The sequence below is a fragment of the Ambystoma mexicanum genome, chromosome 5p (assembly GCF_040938575.1).
Source record: "Ambystoma mexicanum isolate Mex_15411 chromosome 5p, UKY_AmexF1_1, whole genome shotgun sequence".
Lineage (NCBI taxonomy): Eukaryota > Metazoa > Chordata > Amphibia > Caudata > Ambystomatidae > Ambystoma > Ambystoma mexicanum.
The window spans coordinates 22,458,154-22,484,887 of record NC_090930.1 but is presented as its reverse complement, the minus strand read 5'-3'; the positions used below and the strand labels follow the sequence as shown (position 1 = coordinate 22,484,887).

Here is a 26,734-nt window from a genome sequence, read left to right as displayed (position 1 = left end):
TGGCTTTTAGGATAAGAGGAGGGTACCCATGCACCCACTCATCATAAATCCTGAAGGAGCCAAGACTCCTGTCCAGCTGTGAGACCGTGAAGAGACCAGAGACCTGACTGAAGGAGGCCTAGCAACCAAGGAGCTCTGACTTGCTAATAATCTTCAGCAGTCCCTCGAGGGAGCTACGATCCTTGGGAGTGCACAGAACATCCATTCCTGACGTCTGCATGCTACCATGCAAAGAAGAGCTGTCTGAAGTGTCCTGGGTCCGTCCTGTGGCTGATGAGCTCTGTTTGGATTTACTGTGCTGCTGACATCGCCGTTCCACGTTGAGGCCTGGAACTTGGGGATCCTCACCTTGTCCTACAAGATTTACCTCAGCGAAATGTCCGCGTCAAGGGGACCCAAGATGGGAGGGAAAGTCTGACTGCGACAAGTGAGTCCCTTTGTGTCACGGTGCTGCAGTGACCACAGTCCGAAACTGCTTACCTGAGTCGAGTCCAGCTCTGAGAGGGACCCTGCATTGTGTTTTTCTGCATTCTTCATCCAAGAGTCCTGGCACCAGTGAAATACACTGACAGGTTATCTGCGTGAACCTGCAAATCGAGGATTGAGGCAGACGGCGTGAAAAGATACCTCAGACCTTCTTTCATCGACCTACCAAGTCCTGCCAAGAATCGAAGTAGGGGCTGAGTTAGTTGTTCTTACCTACCCCTAAACTAACTCTAAAAGTTTTCCCAACTTTTTTATAAAATATTTTCTATACTTTAGCTTTGGACACCAGAGACTATGCCTTATTTTTGCCTGCATCACACTGTATCGCAACGTTTCTTGTACTTTTGGGCATAAGGCCCCAGCCGACTTAGTGAAGGACTTTTGAAGTTGGGGTTAATTCTCTGTGGACCTGTAGTGAATTAACCAATCTTAACATACTTTTACAGGGGTTTCATTTGTATTATGCCCTACTCTACTGTATATATGTAATCTATTATTAGTGTTTGATATTTCTACCCTTTAGTAGTCATTTTTCATATTTAGCTATAAATAAATAACAGTATTTTTATACATACTGTTAAAGTGTAATTTGTGATTTCCATTGTGTGTACGCACTGTGGACCCTTTACAAGCTCTCCACCTCTTGAGACTTAACCTAGACCTCTTGTCACTGCTACCTGAACTGGTTTGGCTATAGCTTCCCAAAGTCGTCCCGTCACAATATAGGTTGGCCTTCAATACATCTGTCCACCTGGCTAGAGTATAGATCAGTCCTAACCACGACCAACTTAGCTGCTTGGCTCCTTAATTTGCCCAACAGATGCATGGAAATATTAAGAGCCTGTAAACCAAATTGAGTGTTAGCACTGCATGTCTATACTCGCACAAGTGTGGGTAGATGAAAAGATCAAATGATTCCCCTCCTGAATGTATTGGATTTTATAATTGTATTTTGTCACAACATTTATGGGTCAATGTGAGGTAGACAAGGGCTTAAAAAGCCCACTTTTGTGTATGTATTTTTGTTTAAATGGTTTAAGTAGTGCTCAATCCCTTTTAGGTAGGCAGCATGTTGCCATGATATATGGGCAGATTTTTACACAAGGGATACCGTTGTTCCTGAGGGATGAATTGGTGATGACAGCACTTGGTTGAATATTAAAAGGTGTTTCCGCTTAACTGGTACTGTATCCACCTGCAAAGTCATGTTAGCTTTTTTATTAAGGTAGACTAATATAGATTCCTTTCATACTAGTATAATATGGATCTTGCAAGAAAGAGGAGGCAGACTAATCTGTACAAGTGTTGAGGTCAGGTAGATGAAACTGGTCAGTACAGACGGGCCATCTGAAGAAAAGGCCTCTTCACTATGGCAGTTTTTGTTGTTCGATGCAATTTTGTTAAACGTTGCTAGTGTCTTCTAATTTGTGCCAGGTGATAAAAAGCATTTAGAGGATGAATGTAGTTCTAAAATTTTGTTTTGTTTCAGAATTAGCCCCACATTTGCTGATGCCTATTCTAACATGGGAAACACACTAAAGGAGATGCAGGATGTTCAGGGAGCCCTGCAATGCTACACTCGTGCCATCCAGATCAATCCAGCTTTTGCAGATGCCCATAGTAACCTGGCCTCCATTCACAAGGTAGGCGTGTGTCTTTGTTTATCCTGGGCTCATAATCCATCATTGCAATATTTATTTGTCCTGCTCTCACGCCTTCACAATTGGTTGGGGGAACACCTGCATCTGCAGTTGGGTCGTAAAAAGCTCCCTCTAAAAAGAGTTTCTCCTTCTTTTTTTTTAGTGTTTGGTAAAATTACAAACCTTTACAATTTACAAAAATTGCGAATACATATTATAATTACAAAAATTAAAAAATACAAATTTTTCTTTTCATTTTTTTTTCTTTCACACAAGCACATTTCCTTTGCTTCAATTCATGTGTAGTTAACATTTCCTTCATATGTAATACAATCATCTAAAACATAACTGAAATAAAATACAAATAGCCAAGTCCTAACATCATCTTGGACCTTAATTGTCGTTGGTTTTAAGCTATATACATAAAGAATTGAGATCCTTCAGTTTATTATCAATTTCACACAGCAGCATAGTCAATTCCATAGTCATTTTGGTGCTATTGCACAACATACACCTAGACCAAAGGGTCATTCTCGCCAACTGAGAGGAGGGATTAAAATAAGCCCCAAGAATACGTAGTCGCAAGATCTCAAAATAGTCACAAAAGATAACCAAGTGTTGTAGAGATTCAATCATATTATCCTTTTGACAAAATCTACAAATGCCTAGTTGTGATAGTTCATTACATCTTCCCCATTGGGTTAACCTTTCATTCGTATGAAATTGGTTCAACCTAAAGCGGAGGTATAAATTGCGTCCTGATGCAGATGGATACTGTATAAGGTATCTAGGACAAGTTCCCCACTTCCTTCGGATCTGGGCATATTCCTGATACGAGGTGTACAAGCCTATTCTACCAACACTATCTAGAGACTAGGAACCAATTTAATGACGTGGTGACCAGGTTCCTGAATACGAATTCGGGACAATCCTAACACAAAAGGTCAAACCACGTCACTCTGTTACTACCTCCTTTCTCCAGCATGGGGTCTGACATGGATTCACATGCTCATGAATATTCCCCGTCGTCAGGCTGGGAATCCTCGGTAAAGAAAAAACCAGTATCAGTTTCGTTTCTGATCTGTCTTTCGTAGTAATAACCAATCACTGGTCTCTGCGTCATACTGACCACAGCCAATGACTGCCCTCTACCTAAGCACCGCCTCTGGCAGCCATCTTCAGATTTTTACCGCACGTTCATGTGTTGGGATCCTCGTGCTATTGCTCTCGAGCGTTAGTGCTATTTTTCGCGCTTTTTCACAAAAAACTTCGATTCTTTCGGTCAAAAGAGCCTCAAGCTCCACCGATCCTACATCCGATCAACGGGGACCCGTGTCGGATTCATCTGTGCCCCTCAAGGGTGAAGATTTCGTCGAGCTACACTTCGGAGGACTCCAGAAGCTTCTCAGGCCCGGTCTCGGAGATGGCCCAGGAGAAGGGAAGCTCGACGCCCGGAAAGCTGTTCAGGGTCTGCCCTGGATGCCAGCTGCAGAACGTCTTCAAGGAGGACGAACACTCTTTCTGCCTTTACTGCCTTCATGAGGACAAGACGCACGTGGAGAAGGACTGTGCGTTTTGCGGCAACATGTCGGAACGGACCATGAAGGACCGCCATCAACGTCTCGCCAACTGGCTGGAGGGTAAGAGCCCGTCTGGCGAGAAGAAGAAGAAATCCGAGCGGTCTTCTAAGACCTTTAAGGGCGCCCCGGCGACGGGGGCCCAACATAAGGCCAAGCACCGCGAGTCCGCTGGCACCGGGAGCGCCGAACGGTCGGGCTCTATGGGCGCCAGGCAGGGCGCACCCTCCCCGGCACCATCAACCACGAGCCAACGCTCTGGGTCGGGTAAGAGGAAGGCCGAGCACCCGGCGAAGCTCCTGGAGAGGCCCCGGTCGAGCTCTAAGGCAGAGGAGGAGCGTGGCAGTGCCCCCTCCCTCAAGGATAAGGCGGTGAGCGCACCTAAGGTGGTGAAGGCCTTGATCCATCCGACCAAGCCCTCTATCGAAACGGTCGCGGCGGCCCTGGCTCAGCCTGTGGTGGCTACACCAGTGGTGGCGACCTCAGGGCCCAGAATCTCCCTGCCTCCGGAGGGAGTCTTCCTTTGTGCCCATCGATAGGACCCCCGTGAAACCCTCCGTGGGGAAGAAGGGGGGGCAGGGCGTCGTCGTAGATTCGGCCTCAACCTCAGAAGAGGAGCTGATCGAGGTCTTAAGCCACGGCCTAGGCGTGGAAGAAGGCCAGCCCGTCGGAATGGACCCCGACGCAGGTGACGACGACGACATCGTCGAGGATACCGACGGGGCCCCTGCTCGCCCGTCGGATTCCCCTCTGCCAGCGCCGCAAGACAACTCGGCGGCCATTTTGTTGGCCATACAGTCCTTATGCTCCGAGATAAGGACGAGGCTACCGTTACCGACGGAGGAACCTCTCCCGTCGGGGGATCCAGAACCGGGACCTTCTGGTGTTCCCCCCACCAAGAAAAGAAGGATCCATCCACCACCTCCTTTTCAACCGTCGCGCCCCGTCCAGCCCTCCTCCCCGTCCACCCGAGGGGATGATACGGGGACTGACACGGCAGCGACGGGTACGGACGACGAGGCATACGACGAGGATTTTCCGTCATCGCCTCCCACCAGGGCTTCTCCGCCCGACGAGATCGGATCTTTCCACTCCATGATCTCCAGGGCTTCCGAGCTTTTCCAACTCTGCCCTGAGGAGAAGAAAAAGGAAGGCTTCCTTTATCAGCGGCGCGAGGCCAAGAGGAAGACGGTCCTCGCAGTGCCTCTGTTGGACGACATTTGGGATGAGGGCCTTTCCCTCCTCAAGAACCCTTCCACGACGCCAGCTAGAAGAGACCGGTACGAGAAAAAGTACCGGGTCCCGGACACGGCCCCCCCCTATGCCTCCGGGCGCAGCCTACCCCGGACTCCGTCGTCTCCGCGCCAGCCAGGAAGAAAGCGGGGGGGGGGTGCGGCCTCCACATCAACTTCCCCGCCGGACGGCGAGGGAAAGAAATTGGATGCTATGGGACGTAGAGTCATCTCGTCGGCAGCGACGACGATTAAAGCGGCCAACGCCTTGGCTATCGTGGCCCGCTACGACAGGGAGCTCTGGTACAAGATAGCTCCCCTGCTGGATTTTCTGCCGGACGACAAGAGGGCGGAGGCCCTTGAGATCCTGCAGGAAGGTGAGGTGGCGTCGGACCACGCCATCACCGTGGCGACGGACATCGCCGACACTGGGTTCCGCCAGCTGGGCAACGGCGTTTGCCTTCGACGTCGTGGATGGCTCAAAGCTACAGACTTTCGGCAGGACGTCCAGACCAGAGTCCTGGACATGCCCTTCGACGGGAACAACCTGTTTGGGAAGACAGTGGACGATTCCCTTCAGGCCATCAAGGCGGATACTGAGACGGCCAGGGCCCTTGGAGTCCTGCAGCAACGACGAACGCCCTTTCGGAGCGGCGGAGGCAAGGGCGCCTCCAAAGGTTCCGGCGGCGGTTTCGCTTCCTACCGTCAAGCGGCCCGCTCGTCGTCGCAAGAGGCCTACAGAGGACGAGGCAAGTCTAGCGGACCCCGCCGTCGTCGCCAAGGAGGTCAAGGCGGCAAGGCCGCGTCCAAGCAGGATTGAACCGGCCGTGGGGTCGGGCCCCCACCGAAGCACCCCGGTGGGAGGCCGGCTGGCGGGCTTCGTCAGCGTGTGGGAGTCCATCTCCACCGACCGTTGGGTGCTGGACGCCCTGGCCCGGGGCCACGTGCTCGAGTTTCAAAGAAGGTGCCCGCGCGTCCCCCCCGTGGCCAGGAAAGAACTTCACGTCCCTCAACTTCTCCTGGAGGTAAAGGCGATGCTCAGAAAGGGCGCCATCGAACTCGTCCCAAAGAGGCTTCGGGGCTCCGGAGTCTACTCGCGATACTTCCTCGTGAAGAAGAAGACGGGAGGATGGCGCCCCATCCTAGACCTGAGACGTCTGAACAAGTTCATCAAGGCGCAGAAGTTCCGGATGGTCACCCTCCAGCACGTCCTGGGTCAGCTGGAGGAAGGAGACTTCCTATCGTCGTTGGATTTGGAGGATGCCTACTTCCACATTCCCATCCTAAAGGGGCACCGAAAATTCCTCAGATTCGTGGTCCAGGGGCGTCATTACCAGTTCAAAGCCCTTCCCTTCGGACTACGGTCGGCACCCAGGGTATTCACCAAGTGCCTCGCACCGGTGGCGGCGCAGCTGCGCCGCGAGGGGATTCACGTCTACCCCTACCTGGACGACTGGCTCATCCGCGCCAAGACGAGGGAGCTCGCCGTGGTCCACACGGCAAGGACCGTCCAACTCCTCACGGACCTGGGATTCTCCGTGAACTACGCCAAATCCCACCTGGTGCCCGCGCAAGTCGCACTGTTTCTGGGAGCGAGGCTCGACAGTGTCCCTTCTGGCCTCCCCGTCGGAGGAGAGGACCAGGACCATCTTGGGCAAGGTGCAACGGATGTTGGTGGCCGACGCGGCCAAGGTGAGGTCCATCAAGTCCCTCCTCGGGATGATGTCTTCCTGCATCTACCTCATTCCCATGTGCAGGCTCCGGATGCGCCCGTTGCAAGAATTCCTGGATGCGCGCTGGATCCAGACGACGGGCAGCTTCGAGGAAAGGATCAAGCTCGACGAGAGTTTCCGACGAGCGATACGGTGGTGGGGCACCCGCGCGCATTTGACGGCGGGCATGGACTTCCAGACCCCAGCCCACCAGGAGACTGTGACCACGGATGCCTCCCTGGAAGGGTGGGGAGCGCACACCGAAAATCTGCACGCGAGGGGACTCTGGCTCCCGACGGAGAAGTCCCTGCATATCAACGTCCTGGAGCTCCGTGCAGTGTTTTGGGCCCTCAGGTCCTTCCTTCCGTCCCTCAAGGGCAAGGTGGTGAGGATCTTCACCGACAACACCACCACCATGTTTTACATCAGGAAACAGGGCGGAACCAGGTCCCCAGCGCTGTCCAAGGAGGCGCAGGACCTGTGGCATTGGGCCGTCGCCCAAGGGATTTTTCTGGTGCCGTTTCATCTGGCAGGGATAAAAAACACCATCGCCGACTCACTCAGCAGGGAGCTGCGCTCGTGCCACGAGTGGGAACTACGGCAGGATCTGGTGGATCGCCTCTTCCGACGGTGGGGCACACCCCAGATCGACCTGTTCGCGACGGCGACGAACACCAAGTGCCGGAGGTTCGCCAGCAGGTTTCCCCAGACGAGGAGCATGGGCGATGCTTTCTCGTTCCCCTGGGAGGGCCTGTTCCTCTACGCGTTCCCTCCCTTGCCTCTGCTAATCCGGCTCGTCAACCAGCTCAAGAGGTCACGGTGCAGGATGATCCTCGTCGCACCTGCGTGGCCGAGGCAGATATGGTTCCCGGACCTTCTGGACTTGTCAGCGTCCCCGCCGATCAAGCTGCCGGCGGACGCGCATCTACTCTCCAGGGAAGGAGGCGCCATCCTCCACCACGACCCGAAGTCGCTGAACTTGCAGGCCTGGCTCCTGCAGCGCTAGAGTTTGGAGGATACGACATACCGGCCGATTGCAGAGAGGTTCTTGCAAAGGCCAGGGCGTCCTCGACTCTTAAATGCTACGGACACAAATGGAAGAGGTTCTCTGTCTGGTGCCACGCACAGAAGATTAACCCTCTACGGATTACGGCTCCCCAAGTACTGCCGTACCTGCTGACGCTGGCCAAAGCTGGTCTGGCACACGCGTCCATCAAGATTCATCTTGCTGCGATCTCCCGATACACCAGAACCACGGGGCGGACGTCCTTGTGGTCTCATCGTCTGGTGAAAGAGTTCATGAAGGGACTGTTCAGATCGTTCCCGCCGGTGAAGGCTCCGGCCCCGGCGTGGGAGCTCAACGTGGTGCTGACCAAGCTCATGGGACCTCCGTTCGAGCCTCTGCACTCTGCCCCGTTGAAGTTTCTATCGTGGAAAACAGCTTTTCTTGTGGCCATCACCTCCGCACGACGAGTGGGAGAGATCCAGGCCCTTTCCTGCAAGGCCCCGTACTTGACTTTCCACGACACGAGGGTAGTGCTCAGGACGCACCCCTCCTTCATGCCCAAGGTGCCGTCGGACTTCCATCTCAACGAACCCTTGGTGTTGCCTGTGTTCTTCCCGTCGCCTTCGTCGCCGGCTGAGAGGACTTTGCACTCGCTGGATGTGGCTAGAGCGCTGAAGTTCTACGTAGACCGCACGAAGTGTTTTCGGAAGACGTCACAACTCTTTGTGAACTTTGGACCTGTCAATCAGGGGAAGGCTCTCTCGAAAGCTTCCATTTCCAGATGGCTCTCCGGCTGTATCATGTACTGTCATCGGTTGGCAAACCGACCGCTGCCTGGCCGTCCGAGAGCCCATTCCACCAGAGCGATCGCAGCTACCACGGCGTTCCTATCTGGTGTGCCCCTGCTGGACATATGCAGGGCTGCTACGTGGAGGTCGACGCACACCTTCACGAAATTCTACTGCGTCGACCGGGATTCCAGGGAGGAGTCCAGGGTCGGCCAAGCAGTGCTGCGCAACCTGTTCGCCTGAGGTGAGCCTGGTGAGGAGGTAAGATGCTTAATGTTGAGTTTATGTGATGCTTAATGTTGAGCCTTTGCCACCTCCCGTGGTTGTGCATGTGTGTACTGCTATGTATTCTTTATTCATGAGCATGTGAATCCATGCCAGACCCCATGCTGGAGAAGGAACAAGTTACTTACCTGTAACTGTTGTTCTCCAGCATGGGTCTGGCATGGATTCACATGCGAACCCTCCCGCCTACCCCTCTGCGGCTCTTCACTTGGTCATACTGCCACTTCACGTGCTTCCAAATCTGAAGATGGCTGCCAGAGGCGGTGCTTAGGTAGAGGGCAGTCATTGGCTGTGGTCAGTATGACGCAGAGACCAGTGATTGGTTATTACTACGAAAGACAGATCAGAAACGAAACTGATACTGGTTTTTTCTTTACCGAGGATTCCCAGCCTGACGACGGGGAATATTCATGAGCATGTGAATCCATGCCAGACCCATGCTGGAGAACAACAGTTACAGGTAAGTAACTTGTTCCATATCCCACAGGTCAAAACCAGCCAAGTGCTTTTAACAAATAGGCACTTAGTCACAAACATAATTCATAGATCATAATTTTAATTTCATAAACACCACATAATTGGATTAAAATTTGCAAAAATACATAAACCTTTTTACAAAAATTTCAGATAAAACAATTCTCATATGTAAATCACCTCTAACCTGTTCACCCTTACATCACCTGCCTATACAAAATTTAATAATGTGCAACATTTTGGGTGAAAACTCACTCTAAAGAGATCAAATGGTCAGTAGCTCGTTAGTTCCCTATAAATCAAGGATACTAATCTCCAAGACTTCTATTTTTTTTTTTTTTTTTTTTTTTTTTATTTACTTGATTTATATTTCAGGCCGAGACCTGTAATTTTATCAAAAAGATCTACGCATTTAACTCTTCAAGATTCTCCGGAAAGTTGGCTTTCAACAGATCGAGGTACATCTTTTTATAACCAATAGATACGTTTCCAATGTCATTGTTCCGATACTCTTTAGGTTTGTATTAATAAGGCGTCTTCGATAAGTGGAATTTCATTTATCTGTTTGAAAGCCAACTCGATTAGGTTTGTTATGGCCATTGTCCACCGCGTAGCTTCCCCTGAGATCAATCTGTTCCATAAGTTATCCTCTTCGAACATCCAAGGATTAGTAATCAGCGGAGATAGATAAGTGATTCTGTTCTGTTTGGTGTATGGACAGTTTAAAACCAGGTGCCTAATCGTTTCCACGGTGTCCACATTTTTACATAACCTGCATGCTTGGTTTTCCACCAAACCTCGGATGGCAAGTATTTGCTTTGTGTGAAGTGTATTTAGTCTCGCTTTCATAAACAAATGTCTTTTTTTCCTTTCTGGAAATTTGCTGACGTATTTTATAGGTACCTTTAATTTATTGCATGTAGGTGGAAGATGCTGTAGCAGTTTGTTGTCTGCTGCTATTTCTATTGTTTTAATCCAGTCCATTTCCTGCATTTTCCGCTTGATTTTGTCTGGATTTTCTTTTAAATCTGTTTCCGTGCACATTATTTGCGACAGTCTTTCTTTTCTAGTTTCGGCCCAATTTTTAAATATCATGCAATTCCCGTTTAACATTTCTTCTTTAACTACAGCGTAGATTGGGAGGGAGTCTGCCAGAATGATTTTTCTGAATAACCTCATTGCGCTAACGTCGACTATCGAAGCCAAGGACGTTAGCCCAAGTTCCCTTCTAATGGCCGCAATTGCCGTTGATTTGGGCAATCCCAAAACAGATCTCCAGATCATACCTTCTATCTTATTCCAAATGTTCTCCGGAATACAGAGAGAGGCTTCCATACCGCTTGTTAGCGAGGGCACTACTTTCATTTTATAGAAGTTGATTGCCGGAGTTAAGGTGAATTTGCCAAATTTCTTGTCTATTGTTCTCATTTGCGCTGTTAAGGTCTTCACTTTGTCCCAGAGTACTGTTTGCATAGCTTTGTCTGTTGTTGTATTGTCTATTTCAAACCCTAGATATCTGATATTTTTTACTTTTTCAATTTTTATGTCATCCAGATACCATGCCTCCTTGGTTGTTGGGTTCTTTCTTTGTTTCTCAAGGATCATGATTTTTGTTTTATTTCTATTTATCTCCAGCAGGTTTTCATCTGTGTATTTTTTCAAGTTTGTTAATTTCCGTTGCAAACCCACTTTGGTCTGGTCGATAAGAATCACGTCGTCCGCGTATAGGAGACGGGGAATATGAGTTTTCCCTAGTTTCGGAGGGAACGTTCTGATCTCATTTTCCGAGTATTGCAAATCTCCCAGAAAGGCGATAAAAAGTGCGGGCGCAAGAGGACAACCCTGTTTTACGCCTCTTTTTACTTGAATTTCCTCCGAGAGAATTCCCTGTTGGTTTAATTTCACTCTTACCGTTGTATTTGAGTGCAGGGCGATTAGTGGATCTAACAGTGATCTTGGGCATCCCCACTTATTCAATTTTCCCCAAAGCATGTTTCTGTCCACTTTGTCAAATGCTTTTGACATGTCCACAAAGGCCAGATATATTTTTGGTGCTCCTTCTTTGATTTTTGCTTTGAAAATGTTTATTATCAGAATGTTGATTGCTGTCGTTCCGTTTTTCTGGAAACCTGTTTGTAATATGTCTTTCGATTTTGATGACCTTTCCCATATCCTCAGATGGTCCAGGATGAGGGATGAAAAGATCTTTCCCAGAATGTCTAATAAAGCAATCGGTCTATAATTAGCGGGGTCCTCCCGACTACCTTTCTTGTAGATTGGGACGATGACTGCTTTTAGCCAAGTATCTGGAATTTGATGGGATTGTTCACAGATCTCGAAAATCTTTCCAATCACTTTTGCCCAGTCTTTAGGGAATTCTTTTAGGATAGTGTTTGTCAATCCGTCCGGGCCGGGTGCTCTAGATGATTTCAAGCTTCTTATTTTTTTTTCAATGTCCTCCACATTGGCTACCGACACCCAAGTCGTGTTTGTTACAGATTTCTGAACTTTTGTCAGTTTCTGAGGTTCCTCAAATTCATTCGAAATGTACTCCATCCATTTTACTTCTGATACTGCATTTGTAGGTGTTACGTTGTATGATGTGTTACTTTTTTTAATTAAAAACCAGAAGTCGCTGGATTTATTGGTGATCAATTTTTTCATCATTTCTTCTGCGTCCAACTGGTATTGTGTTGCTTTTGTTTGTTTTCTCCAGGCAGTGTATCTTTTTGCTTCCAATTTCCAGTTTAGCCAGTCTTGTGCCTGATTTGTTTTTTTTGCCTTTCTTTTTAGTTGCCGCCCTAGTTTCCTTTGTTCTACAAGTTCTTTGTTGTATGCGTGGGCGGCCTGTGGTACAGGCTTCTTTCTAGCGACTATTGGTTTCCGGTATGGTATTAGAAGTGGTAGATAATCCGGTTTCTCAATTGTTTTTGTTTGTTGATTTGCTCTTATTTTTTTGTCCCATGCTGATTTTATTTGTTGAATATTTGCCTCCGTTATACGTAGACGGGTTTGTTGCACATTTGTTTCAAGTGTGGCTTTATATACCACTTTAGTTGGTCTTCGGCCATTCCACTTACAAATAAGTAAGTTATGGTCGCTGTTGTTCGTTTTCAGCACTTTAAAGCTCACTATATTCGCTGCCAGTCCAGATGATACAAAGATGTAATCTAGGGTTGCTTTTGATTCTCCCCTTTCCCAAGTCGGGATATTCAGTTGATTTGGGAAGAGTGTCGCTATGTTTTGTAAGTCTCTAACGCTTGTTACTTTCATCCAGGCTTTTCCCCGTTCTTGTGTTGCAGTTGTTTCTGTTCTCTCTATTTCTTCATTGCAATTGGCGTTTAAGTCGCCGCATATCATGATCTCGATATCCTCGAAATCTTCGTAGAGCTGGTCAATAGTCGCACCCATTCTTGCACAGAAAGCCTTTGTTGTTGTCCGCTGGGGGTTCCAATAGCAATTTATAATTGCTAAGGTGTTTCTTGTGGTGCCATTTCCCTTTTCCATGGGGGGAGACCATGTGGAAAGGGTCACCAGCATTTCGTATGCTTCACTCCATTTCTTTGGAGGTTCCAGTCCTAATCCGTTTTTGATGGCTGTAAGCAAGCCAGACGATGGTCTTCCTAAAGGACCTCTAATTGCAGCAGATGTTTCCAAGCAGAATCCGTCCAATGAGGGTTTCTCAAGTAGCCACGTCTCTTGAAGGCATATTATATCAAGTGAACCCAGATTTACATCCCCCGGTACTGTTAAATGATTATGCCCTCTGGTGTTCCATGAGCCTACCTTGTAGTGGTTTTGTTCGGGCCGTTCCTCTAGGATTGGGGCCGACGACAAAGTCTCGAGACTCCGTCCTATTTGTTGCTATTTTTGTGATTTCTTTGACCAGGTGGATGTAAACCAATCCCACGGACCTCTCGGCGATCTTAATTCTTGTGTTTTAGGTGAACTCTTTTGAGCCATTATTTCTCCTCCGGAATGTTTGAGTTGTTGTGTGGATTTCTCATTTTCTCTGCTTCTATTGGTAGGTCTCCGTTCCTGTGGGTCAATACTATTTTCTTGGAGGCTACTCAAACGTGCTTTGCTGTTTCCCCACTTGGAGGGTCCCTCCCAGTTCAGCGGCCCATTTCTTCGGCTATCTTTTGGGTCTTCACGAACGTGCTTGATGTCCCTCTTTTCGTTCCATCGCTTATGAGAATATAGCCTTTCAGTTTTTGAATGGTAATGTGTGCTCTGGTCGTTCATTTTTGTTGGATTTCTGCTTCGCTCTTCCCGCTGTGGGTATGTTAGCTCTCTCAAGTAGAAGCCCATATCTTTCAGCTCTTCAAACACTGATTTATCCAGGTGCGTTATACTCTCCGCTTTTACATGTAAAAATGCTTTTGCTATCTTGCCCCTGTGGTACGGTTCGACCAAGTCTAGGTCCTTTGTTCTGAGGTCCCTGAGCGTTTTCGATTTTTTCAGGATCTGCAGAACTGTTGGCCTGTTTAAAATTAAAAAGTCTTCTTTGATGACTTGTTGCTCAAGTTTGAACAATCGGGTTTTGCCTCTTTCTTCTGGTGTCGCTTTCCCATTTCCCCTCACCTGAGCTTGTTTTCTCGGGGTACTTCTGTTTCTTCGCCTCGCTTGAGCTTGTTCTCTCGGGGTACTTCTGCTTCTTCGCCTCACTCTTTGTGGTGATGCTTTGTTGTCTTTCTGACTTTTACTGTTATAATCGCTAACATCTCTTTTTTCGGGCAATTTGTCCCTTCGCTTCACAAGCACCCACGTTTCTTCATCATTACTCAGCGATCTTTCTCCTTCTTTGTTGCTTATTTCATCATTCATTAACTTGTCTATCGTAGCAGTTGTTAACTCCTGTGACTTCATGGTAGTTTGGATTTGTTTGTCATGTTGTGATATGTTCATCAATGCTGAATCTAAGATGAATTCTTCCACCGTCCTAGGTGATCTCCGATCTGAGGGCGTCTGAGGGGACTGGGCATCAAGAGTTTGGATGTCATCTTTTTTCATCTCTATTTTGTTTTGACTTTTGGCTAAATGTGGTGGTTTTGTTCTAGCCTCCGATGAGAATGTATGTGCAGCTCTCGGTATAGCTGATTTATTTTGAGTCGATGATGGAATTACTGAGCTCTTCTCTGTAATGACCTCCAGGCCATTCCTCTCGTAATCTAATTTTTTAAATTTGTCTACCACATGCTTGTCCCCTTTTAAATCTTGTGTTATTTGCGGGTTATTTTTTTGTTTCTCCAGCCGTTCGATTTTCCTTTCTAGAGTCTCGATTTTATTTTCCCACAGGATCTCTTGAATACTTTTTTGTGCTTCTACTGCTGTTATATAGCTTTCTACATGCGCCATTTTTGCTATCATATTAGAGAGCATTGCTGTATTGTCCTGGATTTCTTCTTTTAGTGCTTCATATAGCTTGCAAAAAGGTGTTAGAACAATAGACATTGCCGACATGATTGTGCTCATGTCCGGTTTTTTGGTTGCAGAATCCTTATGAATAGCCATGGCAATGTCGCTTAACCGTCGATTTTTTTGTGATGACTGTGGTTTTTCTGTTTTTTTTGGCGTCTCCCGAGTCTGAGGACCCAGGCAGTCCATTTGAGAGATGTTAGCCTGATCTGTTACTTGTTGGCTCTGCCCGGTTGCTCTCAGGTCTTGATTTATGGCTTCGTTGCTTGTTTCAGTCTCTAGGGAGGTTTGAAGTCCTGCAGTCTGGTGGGGTTGCGTCCACGCCAACCGTATGTCTTTTTCTTTATTTGTTTGGGATAGGTTTTGTTTTTCCTTCACAGGGTGGCTGTGGATACTGCGTACTTCAGTCGCCTCTGACTCCCCTCCGTTGATCCCTTCTGCAGCTGTTTTTTTTCTAATCATTGGGTCCCGGGAATTGTTTTCTTGGTCCAACTGAGTCTCTGTACCTGGAGACTCTAGGTTACTGATCTGAGTTTGGGTTTCATGTTTATTCAACCCTCCGACCTTGGTTGGGATTTCCACTGTTCTTCTTACTTTCGACCCTGGCATAGTTTCTTGCAACACTTCTAACATTTCTGCGTCAGATACCTCCGAGTCCGCTGTTAATTTTCGTTTGAACTGTTGCGTAAAGAAGGTTTTTAAGGAGCACGATAATAGTGGTGCCGGCAGCTTTGTGGTTGCGAGTTTTTTTGTTTTTATCGCATTTCCTTCCACTCTACTCCTCTGATTTTGATTTTTCAAAGTCTTCTTATTTAGTTGAGGTGTGGTCTTCTTTCGCGGGGACTGATTTTTCTTCGATTTCATTTTTTTCTTTTTTTGTTGATTACGGCTTGTTTTTACTTGTTCGTAATCTGTTTCCTTAGTTGAGTCTTCCTGATCGGTTTGTCTGTTGTTTGTGCCTGTTGTTTCACTGTCTATAAACACTTCGTCACTTTCTGATAGTGATTCCGCGAAGCTTATCTCTCCTGATCTTTTGTTGGCTTTTGGAGTTTCTCTGTCAGATTGTCTCCTCTTTGATCCGGTGGATTTGCTTTGATCAGAAATCTGCTCTTTATAAATTGAGTGGATCATCGCTTTGACGTTTAGTGTGTTCTGCACCACGTCTGATTTGTTGTTTGTAGTTTCCCCAATGTCACCAGTTCTTTGACAGGATGGCCTCTCTCCTACGGGTCCCTTTGGATCTTCCCCCGTTTGCTCAAGATGGAGGTCCTGTTCCTTTGTTGTAATTTTCCCCGGGAGTTTACCCTCCGGGTTTGTCGAGGTTCCATCCACCTCTCCGATCTGACCACCCCCCCCCACTCCACCGCTGTGGCCCCGCGAAGGTGCCGATGCTGGCCATCCTCCGATAGCCAAAGCATCTTCACCTCTCGTCGTCAAGACGGTGTGCGAGCCCCCAGCAGCGGCGTAGGCGGGCCGGACGGGCCGGACGAGCGTGCTGCCTCTCTCGTCTATTGATTCCCTCTGAGTCCTCACATCCATCACCTGATCCATCTCCTCAGTCTCATTAGCGAATGCTCCTTCCGGGCGAAACTCTCGGGGTACTCGATTGACCCCCCCGGATTGCCACACGAGGTCTACGTGGTCCACCAGATCCGAAGGCTGTTGATTGGCGTCCGGTGGATACTCCTTTGTCGTTTGCCTACTCAATGGCAACAGCGACTGCGCCCATAGTGCCGGTAAACCTGTCTGTGAGAGTTTCTGAGGTTTCAACTGAGTCCTCATTGACGGCTTACCTCTGGTCCGTTTCAGGTTTGATGCTGGATCATCTCTCCCGTGCTCTGTTGGTATTGTTGGTTCCCTTTCCGGGATGATGTTGGGAGGCAGCAAAGGCTCGTCCACTCCTGCCGGCTCCCGCTCCGATGGTGGGATCACTAGCAGCGGTCGTGCTTCTGGCCGTACCTCTGGTTCCATTTTACGCTTGCTGCGCGTCTGCAGCGGACTGCCGCAGACTGGCTCACACCTCGGCTCGCAGCTCCGCTCACCGCTCCGCGGTGTTCTGGGGTTTTTAGAAAAAAAAAACGAACTTCCTCACACAAAGATGTGGGCTGGTTGCAGGACTGCCGCAGACTGGCTCACACCTCGGCTCGCAGCTCCGCTCACCGCTCCGCGGTGTTCTGGGGTTTTTAGAAAAAAAAAACGAACTTCCTCACACAAAGATGTGGGCTGGTTGCAGGACTGCCGCAGACTGGCTCACACCTCGGCTCGCAGCTCCGCTCACCGCTCCGCGGTGTTCTGGGGTTTTTAGAAAAAAAAAACGAACTTCCTCACACAAAGATGTGGGCTGGTTGCAGGACTGCCGCAGACTGGCTCACACCTCGGCTCGCAGCTCCGCTCACCGCTCCGCGGTGTTCTGGGGTTTTTAGAAAAAAACACTTCTTTTAAAACTGCACCTATTTTTAAGGTATGCTCCTAACCCCATCTGTGCTACCTTGGGGAGGATAGGTATCCGAAAAAAATCGGAGATACTGTTTAACTTGTCACTCAATCACAATATACTCTATTGCCCAACATGTTTCGTTCAGAGCTTTTTACTTTGACCAAGTGTAAAAGAACTTCATCAGGGGGACCATCTGTACACTTCGCCAAACTCTCTTCAAATGAGGTAGAACGAATCTTTAAAACAATGCTATTTTTTGTCTTTGTTGTGCACCACTAACTCTGTGCCACAAAACTCATGACCTGGGGAAACACAAGGAGGGAAGACAACAAAGAACAACAATCAGTAACAATAAATTTACTGTCATTCTTCCTAGCCAGTACCTCAGTTTACTGTAACTAGGGCTTACCGTGTTATTCTTTATCAAAATTACTTCAACAACGGTTACGGTAGGGGAGTTCCCAAACACATATGTCTGACTGCTCAAATCCTGAAAAACACGAGAAATGCCAAACAACTCAAGCCGGTGCATAACATCACACATGGACGAAGTCTCAAACACTTTCAATGCAGAATGTGTGTCGCACATACTGCTCATGAGGAAGATCAAAAATACATTCATTTTACTTCCTCTTTCCATCTCTTTCCTATCATGTTGGTCATGCCAAAACACTACCCACTAATCAAGTTACTTTCTTTCCTAATTCAATCAAACCAAATGTTAGCAAACATTTCACTACATTGCTTAAAAACTGGCAAACTTACAGGCATAGTGCTCTGTTTTGTCGTTCCCTAGGTGTCACCTTAAAAGTACAGTAATTACCTTTTTATAGGCGGCCAAAACAGAGCAGAACTTCCGGCAATCGCAATCTCAATTTTTGTGTTAGTCCCATGTAAAGTAGTTCTTCCGTCCGCGTGGCAGCGTTACAAGCCTATTCTGTCATATTGACAGCACCAATAGTATAATTGCACTTTCCTTTTACAGCTTGGTAAACCCAACATTAGATGCTCTTCAGGAACAAGCGTACAAGACAAGATGTACTTCATTTTTTCCACAAATGCTGATCTAGAGAGCGGGTGCTTAAGCAATACCCGATTACTTAGATCTTCATAAAGGCTATTAGCAGGTGGTTTTAAGAACTTAGCATAATTATTATTCTCCAGCATGGAGTCTGGCATGGATTCACATGCTCATGAATATTCCCCGTCGTCAGGCTGGGAATCCTCGGTAAAGAGGAAGAAGATGGCTGCCAGAGGCGGGGCTTAGGTAGAGGGCAGTCATTGGCTGTGGTCAGTATGACGCAGAGATCAGTGATTGGTTATTACTACGAAAGACAGATCAGAAACGAAACTGATAGTGGTTTTTTCTTTACCGAGGATTCCCAGCCTGACGACGGGGAATATTCATGAGCATGTGAATCCATGCCAGACCCATGCTGGAGAACAACAGTTACAGGTAAGTAACTTGTTCCATCATCCGCCAATGCCATTTTACGGATAAAGGAAGAAGCCCCAATTCATGTTGGATGATATCGTTTGGTATTAAGGTGGCCAGACCCAATACTTTCCTCCATATACCCCCTTGTAGGGTATCAAGGACCTCCTCAATTTCATAGAGACATGTGTCAAGAAAATATAATATACAAGGTTCCACCTTTAGTAAGTAAAATTGTAAGACTGGTAATATGGAAAAGCAACATTGTTTCCTCATGATAATTCTCATCTGAGAAGTTAATAGCCTAACTTTTGCATACAGTTTATTTTTCCACCATTGCAGGGAGTACACATCGGACAGAATATAGCCAAGTTATTTAATTGATTTTACTGTCTTGATAGAAATCCCATCCACAGATCAATTAAACTGATAAGCCTTTTTTTCCCATCTGTAAAAACAATTGTTTGATTTAGACTGATTCACTTTTAAGTTATGCGCTGATGCATATAAAGAAAAGGAATTCAACTTGTTTTGGAGACCAAAAGGGGTCTTATCAAATAATAAATCATCAGCAAAACCAATGTAATTAAGTTTAAGCAGCCCCAAATTCACGGGGAAGGTGATAACGTCTGCCCAACAATCCTCTATCACAAGTATATAGATTAAATAGTACCGCTGCAAGAGTGCAGCCTTGTTTAAGTCCGATATCCGTTGGTATTGCATCCGTAGCTGCGCCTGCTCTATTCAATCTGACCTTATAGTACGTTGAGGTATGCAGAAGGGCAATAAGCAACACCAGGTATGGCGGAAAACCCTTGTGTAACATTTTTTCCCACAATAATTCTCTCACGACTGAGTCGAAGGCTGCACTCAAATCGAGAGCAGCCATATAGACTGCACCCGTGTGATTGTGTTTGGTGTTCCATTGAATGTGAGATACTATTGCGGCATTTAGGGAACATCCGATGGAGCGACGAAAACCTGTTTGGTATTTAGAAAGAATAGCATTGACATGCATGTGCTCCAAAAGCTCCTCCAAGATAAGATGACAAAAAACTTACGAGGAGGCATCGGTGAGGGCTCTCGGTCTGAAGTTGTTGGGATCATTTATAGGGCCCTTTTTATAAATTGGAATGATCGTAGCAGCACACCATGATCTAGGTAATGCTTGGGTGGCAAACACTATCAATTTTATATTTTATGATTTTTGCCCAGAAATGTGTATCAGATTTTAGGAGACATGCTGGAATTCCATCCGGGCCAACAGCTCTAGATGCATTTAATTTAGTGATTGCCCTATCAATATCATTGAGGGACCACAGAGCGCTAGCCAACCGTACATTTACAGGAGGAAGTAAATTTCGTGTAACAAAATCAATAGGCAATGCATACTTTAGGCTAAAATGATCAACCCATTCAAAACCCGCAATTGCATTTTCCTTTAGATCTACATTTTCACCATTTATAGATCTTAGAATAGCCTAAATGTTGTGTGTATCACTTTTCAACAGATGGTACATCATATATTTTTTTTATATAATTTGTTTATTAATTTTCACAAATCCAGCAAATCTTAAAAACAAAACAGAATCAACACCCTAAACCCTCCCCCCCCCCCCCCCCCCAACCCCCATCCCCCTTTACCCGGTTTTAGCACCTAGATAAGAACAACCCTCAAACTCAAATAAGCCAATCCGGCCTAGCAGCTGTAGATGTCTAACAGTTTTAGTCTTTGGGGGTACCATTGCACCCTGGAGTCTCCTTTCAAGTAGTCCAAAGTCTCGCCCCAATCTGCTGCAAAGTTCTCCAACCTCCCCTCAACCGCATAAGAGGCCCACTCTAAGGAAACAATGTCCCACATCTTCCTGAGCCAATCGCTCTCAGTAGGGATCCTCGGGCTCTTCCAGTTCTGCACGATTAACCCCATCGCTGCCAAAACAAAAACAATGTGCACCTTGGGGGTTCTCGCCCCTCCTCCACCCCACTCATACCCAATAGCATCTTTCTGGGGCTCCGAGGCTCCCCTAACTCTTGAGTCTGAGCCAGGGCACCTGCAATTTCACGCCAAAAGGGTCTAATAAGTGGGCAGTCCCACCAAATATGCATCGCTGTGCCCATCTCCCCGCAGCCCCTCCAGCAATCACTTGAGTTAGTGGGGTACATCGCGTGTAGTTTGGCTGGAGTGTAGTGCCAATCAAAAATGTACTTATACCAGGCTTCCTGTAAACGGTGAGATCTAATCAATTTAGGGACCAACCTCCATAGCCTCTCCCAATCTCTTCTCTCCATCCCCACTCCCCTCTGCTGCTCCCAAAACTTCATATACGGCCACCTGACCGCCGGGCCCGCGCCCTCCAGAAGTTTATACAGATCTGATATCAAGCCTCTGGTACCATCATGTGTCAATAGGAAACGTTCAAAATGTGTGAGCTCCCTCGTGCCCACTCTCCTCATCTCAGTCGACATTACCCAATGTCTTAGCTGAAAGTACCGGTGTGTCTCCCCCTCACCTACTCCAAATGCCTGCTTGCATTCTCTGAATGTTTTAATCGTGCCATTGCTAAACCTGTCCATCAGGGTCTTACAGCCGCCCACATCCCACGCACGAAATGCCCCTCTCTCCAATCCCGGCGTGAAGTCTCCATTATCAAAAACTGGGGTAAAAGGGGACGGAAAGGATGAGACCCCCCCCCCGGCTCTCCACCACCCTATCCCAAGCGGCCACCACACCCTTTATGTCACTCCTATATATGTGCGACGGCCGCAACTTCCGCGGAAGCCATAGAACTTCACCCAGGTGGTGCCGCGCAATTGCCCTATCCATTTGTACCCAGTGCTTCACATAGGTGTCTCCGAACCATTCCCTAATTACCCGGAGAAGTGCAGCGTCATGATACCGCCGGAAATCCGGCAGCCCCAGGCCCCCTCGATCCCTGGACGCCGTAAGGAGGCGCCAAGACGGGCGCGGCTTCTTCCCCTCCCATATGAAGTCCCTAAACACCTGGTCAAGTTCCTTGAAAAAGCGCTGCGGGATCGCCAAGGGGATTGCTTGAAAAAAATATAAAATGCGAGGCAGAATCACCATCTTAACTGCTTCCCTCCTCCCCAGCCAGGAGATCCTAAGGGCACTCCAGCGCCTTAAATCTCTCTTGATATCTTTAAGCAAAGGGGTGTAGTTCGCGCTATACCACCCGACTAGTGAGGGGGTAATCCAAACACCCAAATACCTGATCCCACCTGGGCTCCACCGAAACGGGGAGACCTCCCTAAGTGCCTGTGCCTCCCTCTCTTCTAAAGATCGATTCATCAATTCGGATTTTTGCAGATTGATACGCAGACCTGATGCCTCCCCAAATTCGGTCAACAGTGCCTCACCCGCCTTAATAGACTCCTGCGGCCGCGTCAACATAAGCAGCATATCATCAGCAAAAGCTGCCACTTTATGTTGGCCCTCCCCGAACGGTACACCCCAGATACGATTGGATTCTCTTATGGCCAATAAAAGGGGTTCCAGGTAAATCACATATAGCAAGGGGGACAGGGGACAGCCCTGTTTCGTACCTCTTCTAAGCCCAATTGGGTTGGAGGTTTCCCTATTGACCAGGATCCGTGACCTGGGGTTCCTGTAATTCGCCTCGACCATGCTAATGAAACCTCGTCCTAGCCCCATCCGCTCCATTACCTGGAATAAGAACGACCACTCCATTCGATCGAGCGCTTTTTCCGCGGCAAACGCTAAAAGAATCACCGGAGTGGCCGTCTTCCGTGCCTTCTAAACAATGTGGGCCACCCTTCGAATATTATCAGCCGTCTGCCTCCCTACCACAAAGCCCGACTGGTCCTGGTGAATCAATGTTGGAAGGTACCTCTCTAGCCTCTTCGCTAGAATTTTGGTGTAAATTTTTGCCTCAGTGTTTGAGGGCAATGGGGCGATACGATGTACACAACTCAGGGTCTTTACCCGCCTTGTGTATAAGCGTTATCTTAGCCTCCTCCATCGATGGGGTGATACACCCCCTGGCTCTGAAGGAGTTGAACAGTTGCGTCAGATGCGGAACGAGGAGGTGAGAGAACTGCTTATAAAAGGCTGCTGGGTAGCCATCCGGGCCAGGGGCCTTGTCTCGGTGGAGGGCTGATACAGTCGCCCTCACTTCATCCTCTGAGATAGCTCGGCTTAATTCTACCCCCTCTTCATCAGAAAGCCGTGGGAGCGTGAGGCCCTCCAAGAACTTCCTCCGAGCGTCCCCTGACGGGTTCTGTGAGGAGTATAGATCCTCGTAAAATTCAGCTAGCCTCCCTTTAATCTCCTCTGTCTTGGTGAGTCTCGCCCCATCTCTACTTCTCAAAGCCCCGATTACATTACGTTCCCTCTCACCCCTCAGTAAAAGTGCCAGGAGAGAGTCGGCCTTGTTAGCTTTTGCATAATACTTCTGCCTAACCCTGAGCATGGCCGCCTTTGCCTTTTTATTCCTGAGGATCCCCAGTTGACCCTCGACCGCCCTATACTCCTTATACAATTTTTTAGAAGACAGATTTTCCCCCACTCGCACCCTAGCGACCTCCACCTCTTTTTCCAACTGCTCCTCTAGCCGCCACATCTGCCTATGTCTCTCCGCCTGCAGGACGATTATATCTCCCCTCAACGTGGCCTTGAAAGCGTCCCATCTCACCTCCAGGCTCGTGTCCAGATCACTGTTCTGGTCAAAATATTCCTGGATCCTCCTCTCTATCTCCTCACTCGTCACCTGGTCTCTCAGTAGCGCCTCTGGGAATTTCCACCACCACAGCCCCGGCCTTCTATTCCCCAACCGTATTTGGACTACCATGTGGTCCGCTATCCCCACGGGGCCTACCTCTATGGAGCCAACCCCCCCCCCCCCCTCCCCCGATCAAGCTTGCGGACACCCAGATATAGTCGATTCTCGACTGGGACCTGTGAACATCCGAGAGGAACGTAAACCCCTCCGTCTTCCCCCTTCACACTCTCCACACATCTCACAAACCCGCTTCCTCCCACCTTTCCTTCAATGTAGGCGATGCAACCGCACCCCCTCCCCCTTCCCTCAGCTGCGAACGATCCCTCCATCCATCCCACGCCAGATTAAAGTCCCCCATCAAAATTATCTGTCCCCTTGCAAAGTCTTGTAGGGTTCCCACCAACCCACGCAGAAACTGGTCTTGCCCCACATTTGGGCTATACACCGACACAATTGTGAACCATGATGTATCTCCCATTCTTAGCCCGGATGGTGTCTGCAACCCGAAAATCAAACCCCCTACCAAATGCCAGCGCCACTCCACCTTTCTCGGAGGGGCCTGATGCGAAGAGAATTAGCGGGAATCCCCTCAACTTCAGCCTGTGTTGATACTTCTGCAGCAAATGTGTCTCTTGCAGAGCCAGAACATCTGGTTTGTGAAAACCGATGAATTGCTCCAATTTGGACCGCTTAAGCGGGGAGTTCAAACCCCGTACATTGTGTCATCCATTTGAACCCCACACTGGTAACCAGATTGCTCCTCGGGGAAACCCTCTCCCCCACCCCTCTAGGTCCTCCCTCTGAACTTCCCACCAGCAAGATGTGGGGTGGGCCATTGCCCTTCTTTTTTCCCGGCCTCTTTCCCGTCAAGCCCTGGACTGACGCCTTCCCAGTGGGTGCTACAACCCCCTCCCAGGTCCACCCCTCCACCACTCCATAACCCCAACTTAGAGTGGAAGCAACACCCCCTTTCCCCACCCAACTTAACAAACTCCCCCAAACCGCTGTCTTCATCTCCTCCTCTTATTTCCCCCCCGGGCCACCTAGCCCTTATTGACCCCAAAATGTTGCCCTCCCTGACTCCGAGCTCCCATGTCAACCTTCAAGGTCCACCACCCCTTATTCAACTAGAGTAACGATTATACTTGAGCCCTTCCGCCGCTGCCATTCTCCAGGCGGGACACCCTGCATGCCGCCATTCTCCCTCCGTCTTTTATCTGCCACTGTGGACCACTCCCAGGGCCTCTCCCGCTGCCCACTCCCCGTACCTCCCCCTTCCCTGCTCAAAGAACCCTCCTCCAGATCCAATCGCAACACGTCTGCTCCCTCCTGAACTGATATGCGCTTCAAAGAACCTTCCCAATCAAAGACCAGACCAAAAGGAAATGTCCACCTGTAACGTATCCCCCGTTCAAGTAGGGTCAACACTGGCTCCATCTTCCTTCTTTTTATCAGTCGCATTAGCCAAGTCCTGAAAAAGAGCTATCTTCTGGCCTCTAAACAAAATCGGTTCCTTTTTCCTCGCAGCGAGGAGCACCGCCTCCTTCTAAGCGTATCTAGAGAAGGCGGCAAGCACATCCCGCGGCCTTGTGGTAGGCCCCTTAGCGGGTCGCCCAACTCTGGACCCGGTCCAATTCGATATCACCTGGGGCCACCTCCACAAGGATGCCCGCAAACACCCCCTGCAATTCCTGTTTCAAGTCCCTGTCCGAGACGGATTCCGGCAGCTGCCTCACCCTTATGTTAATCCTCCGGGATCTGTTTTCCACATCCTCCATCTGTAACTCCAGGTTCCGGGTCGCTATGTCCAGGCGCTCCAACGCCTCACTATTAGCTGTAGTCTCCTTCTCGACCTCCTGCAAACCCCTCTCCAGGAGATCCGTCCTGTCCCCTAGCTGCTTCATTTCCCACTTGATCTCCCCCAGCGCTTCATTCAGATCAGTGCGCATTAGCTGAAACTGGTCTTGAAAGGTCTTGGCCAAGCTGGCGTGGAGCGTCTGAATTTCCCCCATGAGATCATGGCCAGGCATCTGGGGTCGCCCCTGCGTTTTGTCTTCGCAATGCTCCTCACCAGACCCTCATTGCCATCCCCAGTATTATCCCCCATGTCCTGCGGGAGCCACAGAGAGTGGAGTGTACTCTGAGAGTCCCTTGAGGGTTGCTGCGCCCTTCCACTCTTTCCCTTAGAGCGAGTGGCCATCAACAAGAATCTGATTCGGCTGTAAGTGGTCCAGCCACGGGTTGACAACGGGGTGTACGGCGAAGTGTCCTCAAGTTAGAGGGAGAGGGCGTGGTCAGCAGTGGTAAAATGCCCAGCAGGGTGTCTTGACGCCAAATCCGGGCCCCCTGCCCCCCCCCCCCCGAGCCTTCAGGCAGCCCCCAGCCTGTTCACCAATACTATTCACTACAGCCCAAAGTGGGGAGGGAGGTCAGCAAACACCTTCCCAGCCCACCCTTTAAAGCCCCACTTGATCCGGGCCCCCGCCGGACCTGCCCCCTTCGGGCTGCGCAGTGTCTTGGATGGGCAACTAAAACCTCGCAGCCCCTGCACTCCTCCTCTTTGCGCCACACTCACCGTGGCTCAGTGCTCCACCACATCGCAGCACTGAGATATGGCCCGTGCATCCCCCAGGGCCTCGCCAGTCACAATAAGTATCTCCTCCACGGGGTTTGGCCCAGAGCCCAGATGGCCGCTCCCACCGGGGCCCCTGTGTCCTCTGGGGCCCCTTCTTCAACGCCGGACTCCTCCGCCACTCGGTCTCCAGCACGGCCTCCAGCTGCCCCCCGGGAGGGGGACCTCCCTCTCGGGTCCGCGGCCTCACTGCAGCGCTTCTAGCAGGCGGCTGTACACTGCACCGCCAGGTGCCTCCTTAGCAGCCTCCCCGCTGCCCTGCCTGCGCCGGGGCTCTACTCCCGCGGCCAGCCCCGACTCCAATGGGGGAAGCCCGGCTCCTCCTCCCACCTCTGGGCGCGGGCCACAGGGGACGACCTCCCCACTCTCTCGCAGCGGAGCCGATTCCAGCGGCTGCGCTCCTCTTCCTAGCCCCGACGCCGAGGGGGCCGCCCAACTCCTCTCTCCGCTGCCGGGGCATGAGCCGCAGGGGACGGTCCCCCCGCTCGATCGCTTGCCCTGGGGGCTCCCGGGGCGACGCTCCCCCTTTTCTTCGGGCTCCCCGGGCCCACCGGTGGATGCCGCGCAGAATTTTGCCCCGATTCACCGGCCAAAGGGGTGCCGCGGGGTGGTGGACCGCCGCACTTCCACTCGCAGGCAGGGAGAGCTCGGCCGACACAGCTACTCCGTACCCGCCGCCATCTTGGAATCCCATCATATTTTGATTATCCTTTAAATATGGAGTTACTTTGAGACTCTTGAGTGAGTTTTTGTACGTCTGAAGGATTCTAGTTTTTGAGTCCCAGTATGATTCCCTGTCATTAGCCGTTCTTGCGAGGTGTCTGAGGTTTGCATTTTTTACTTTCTTTAGGTTAA

At 49.3% G+C, this 26,734-nt stretch overlaps 1 protein-coding gene across 3 annotated transcripts in view; it reads left to right on the top strand.

Annotated features, from left to right (window-relative positions):
* Positions 1 to 26,734, top strand: part of OGT (O-linked N-acetylglucosamine (GlcNAc) transferase) — an 810,702-nt gene that overhangs the window by 367,162 nt on the left and 416,806 nt on the right. For all 3 annotated transcript variants that reach the window (XM_069612350.1, XM_069612349.1, XM_069612348.1), the window contains exon 10: positions 1,976 to 2,129. In XM_069612350.1, coding sequence (XP_069468451.1) covers positions 1,976 to 2,129 — 154 coding nt within the window. The remainder of the gene's footprint in view (positions 1 to 1,975; positions 2,130 to 26,734) is intronic.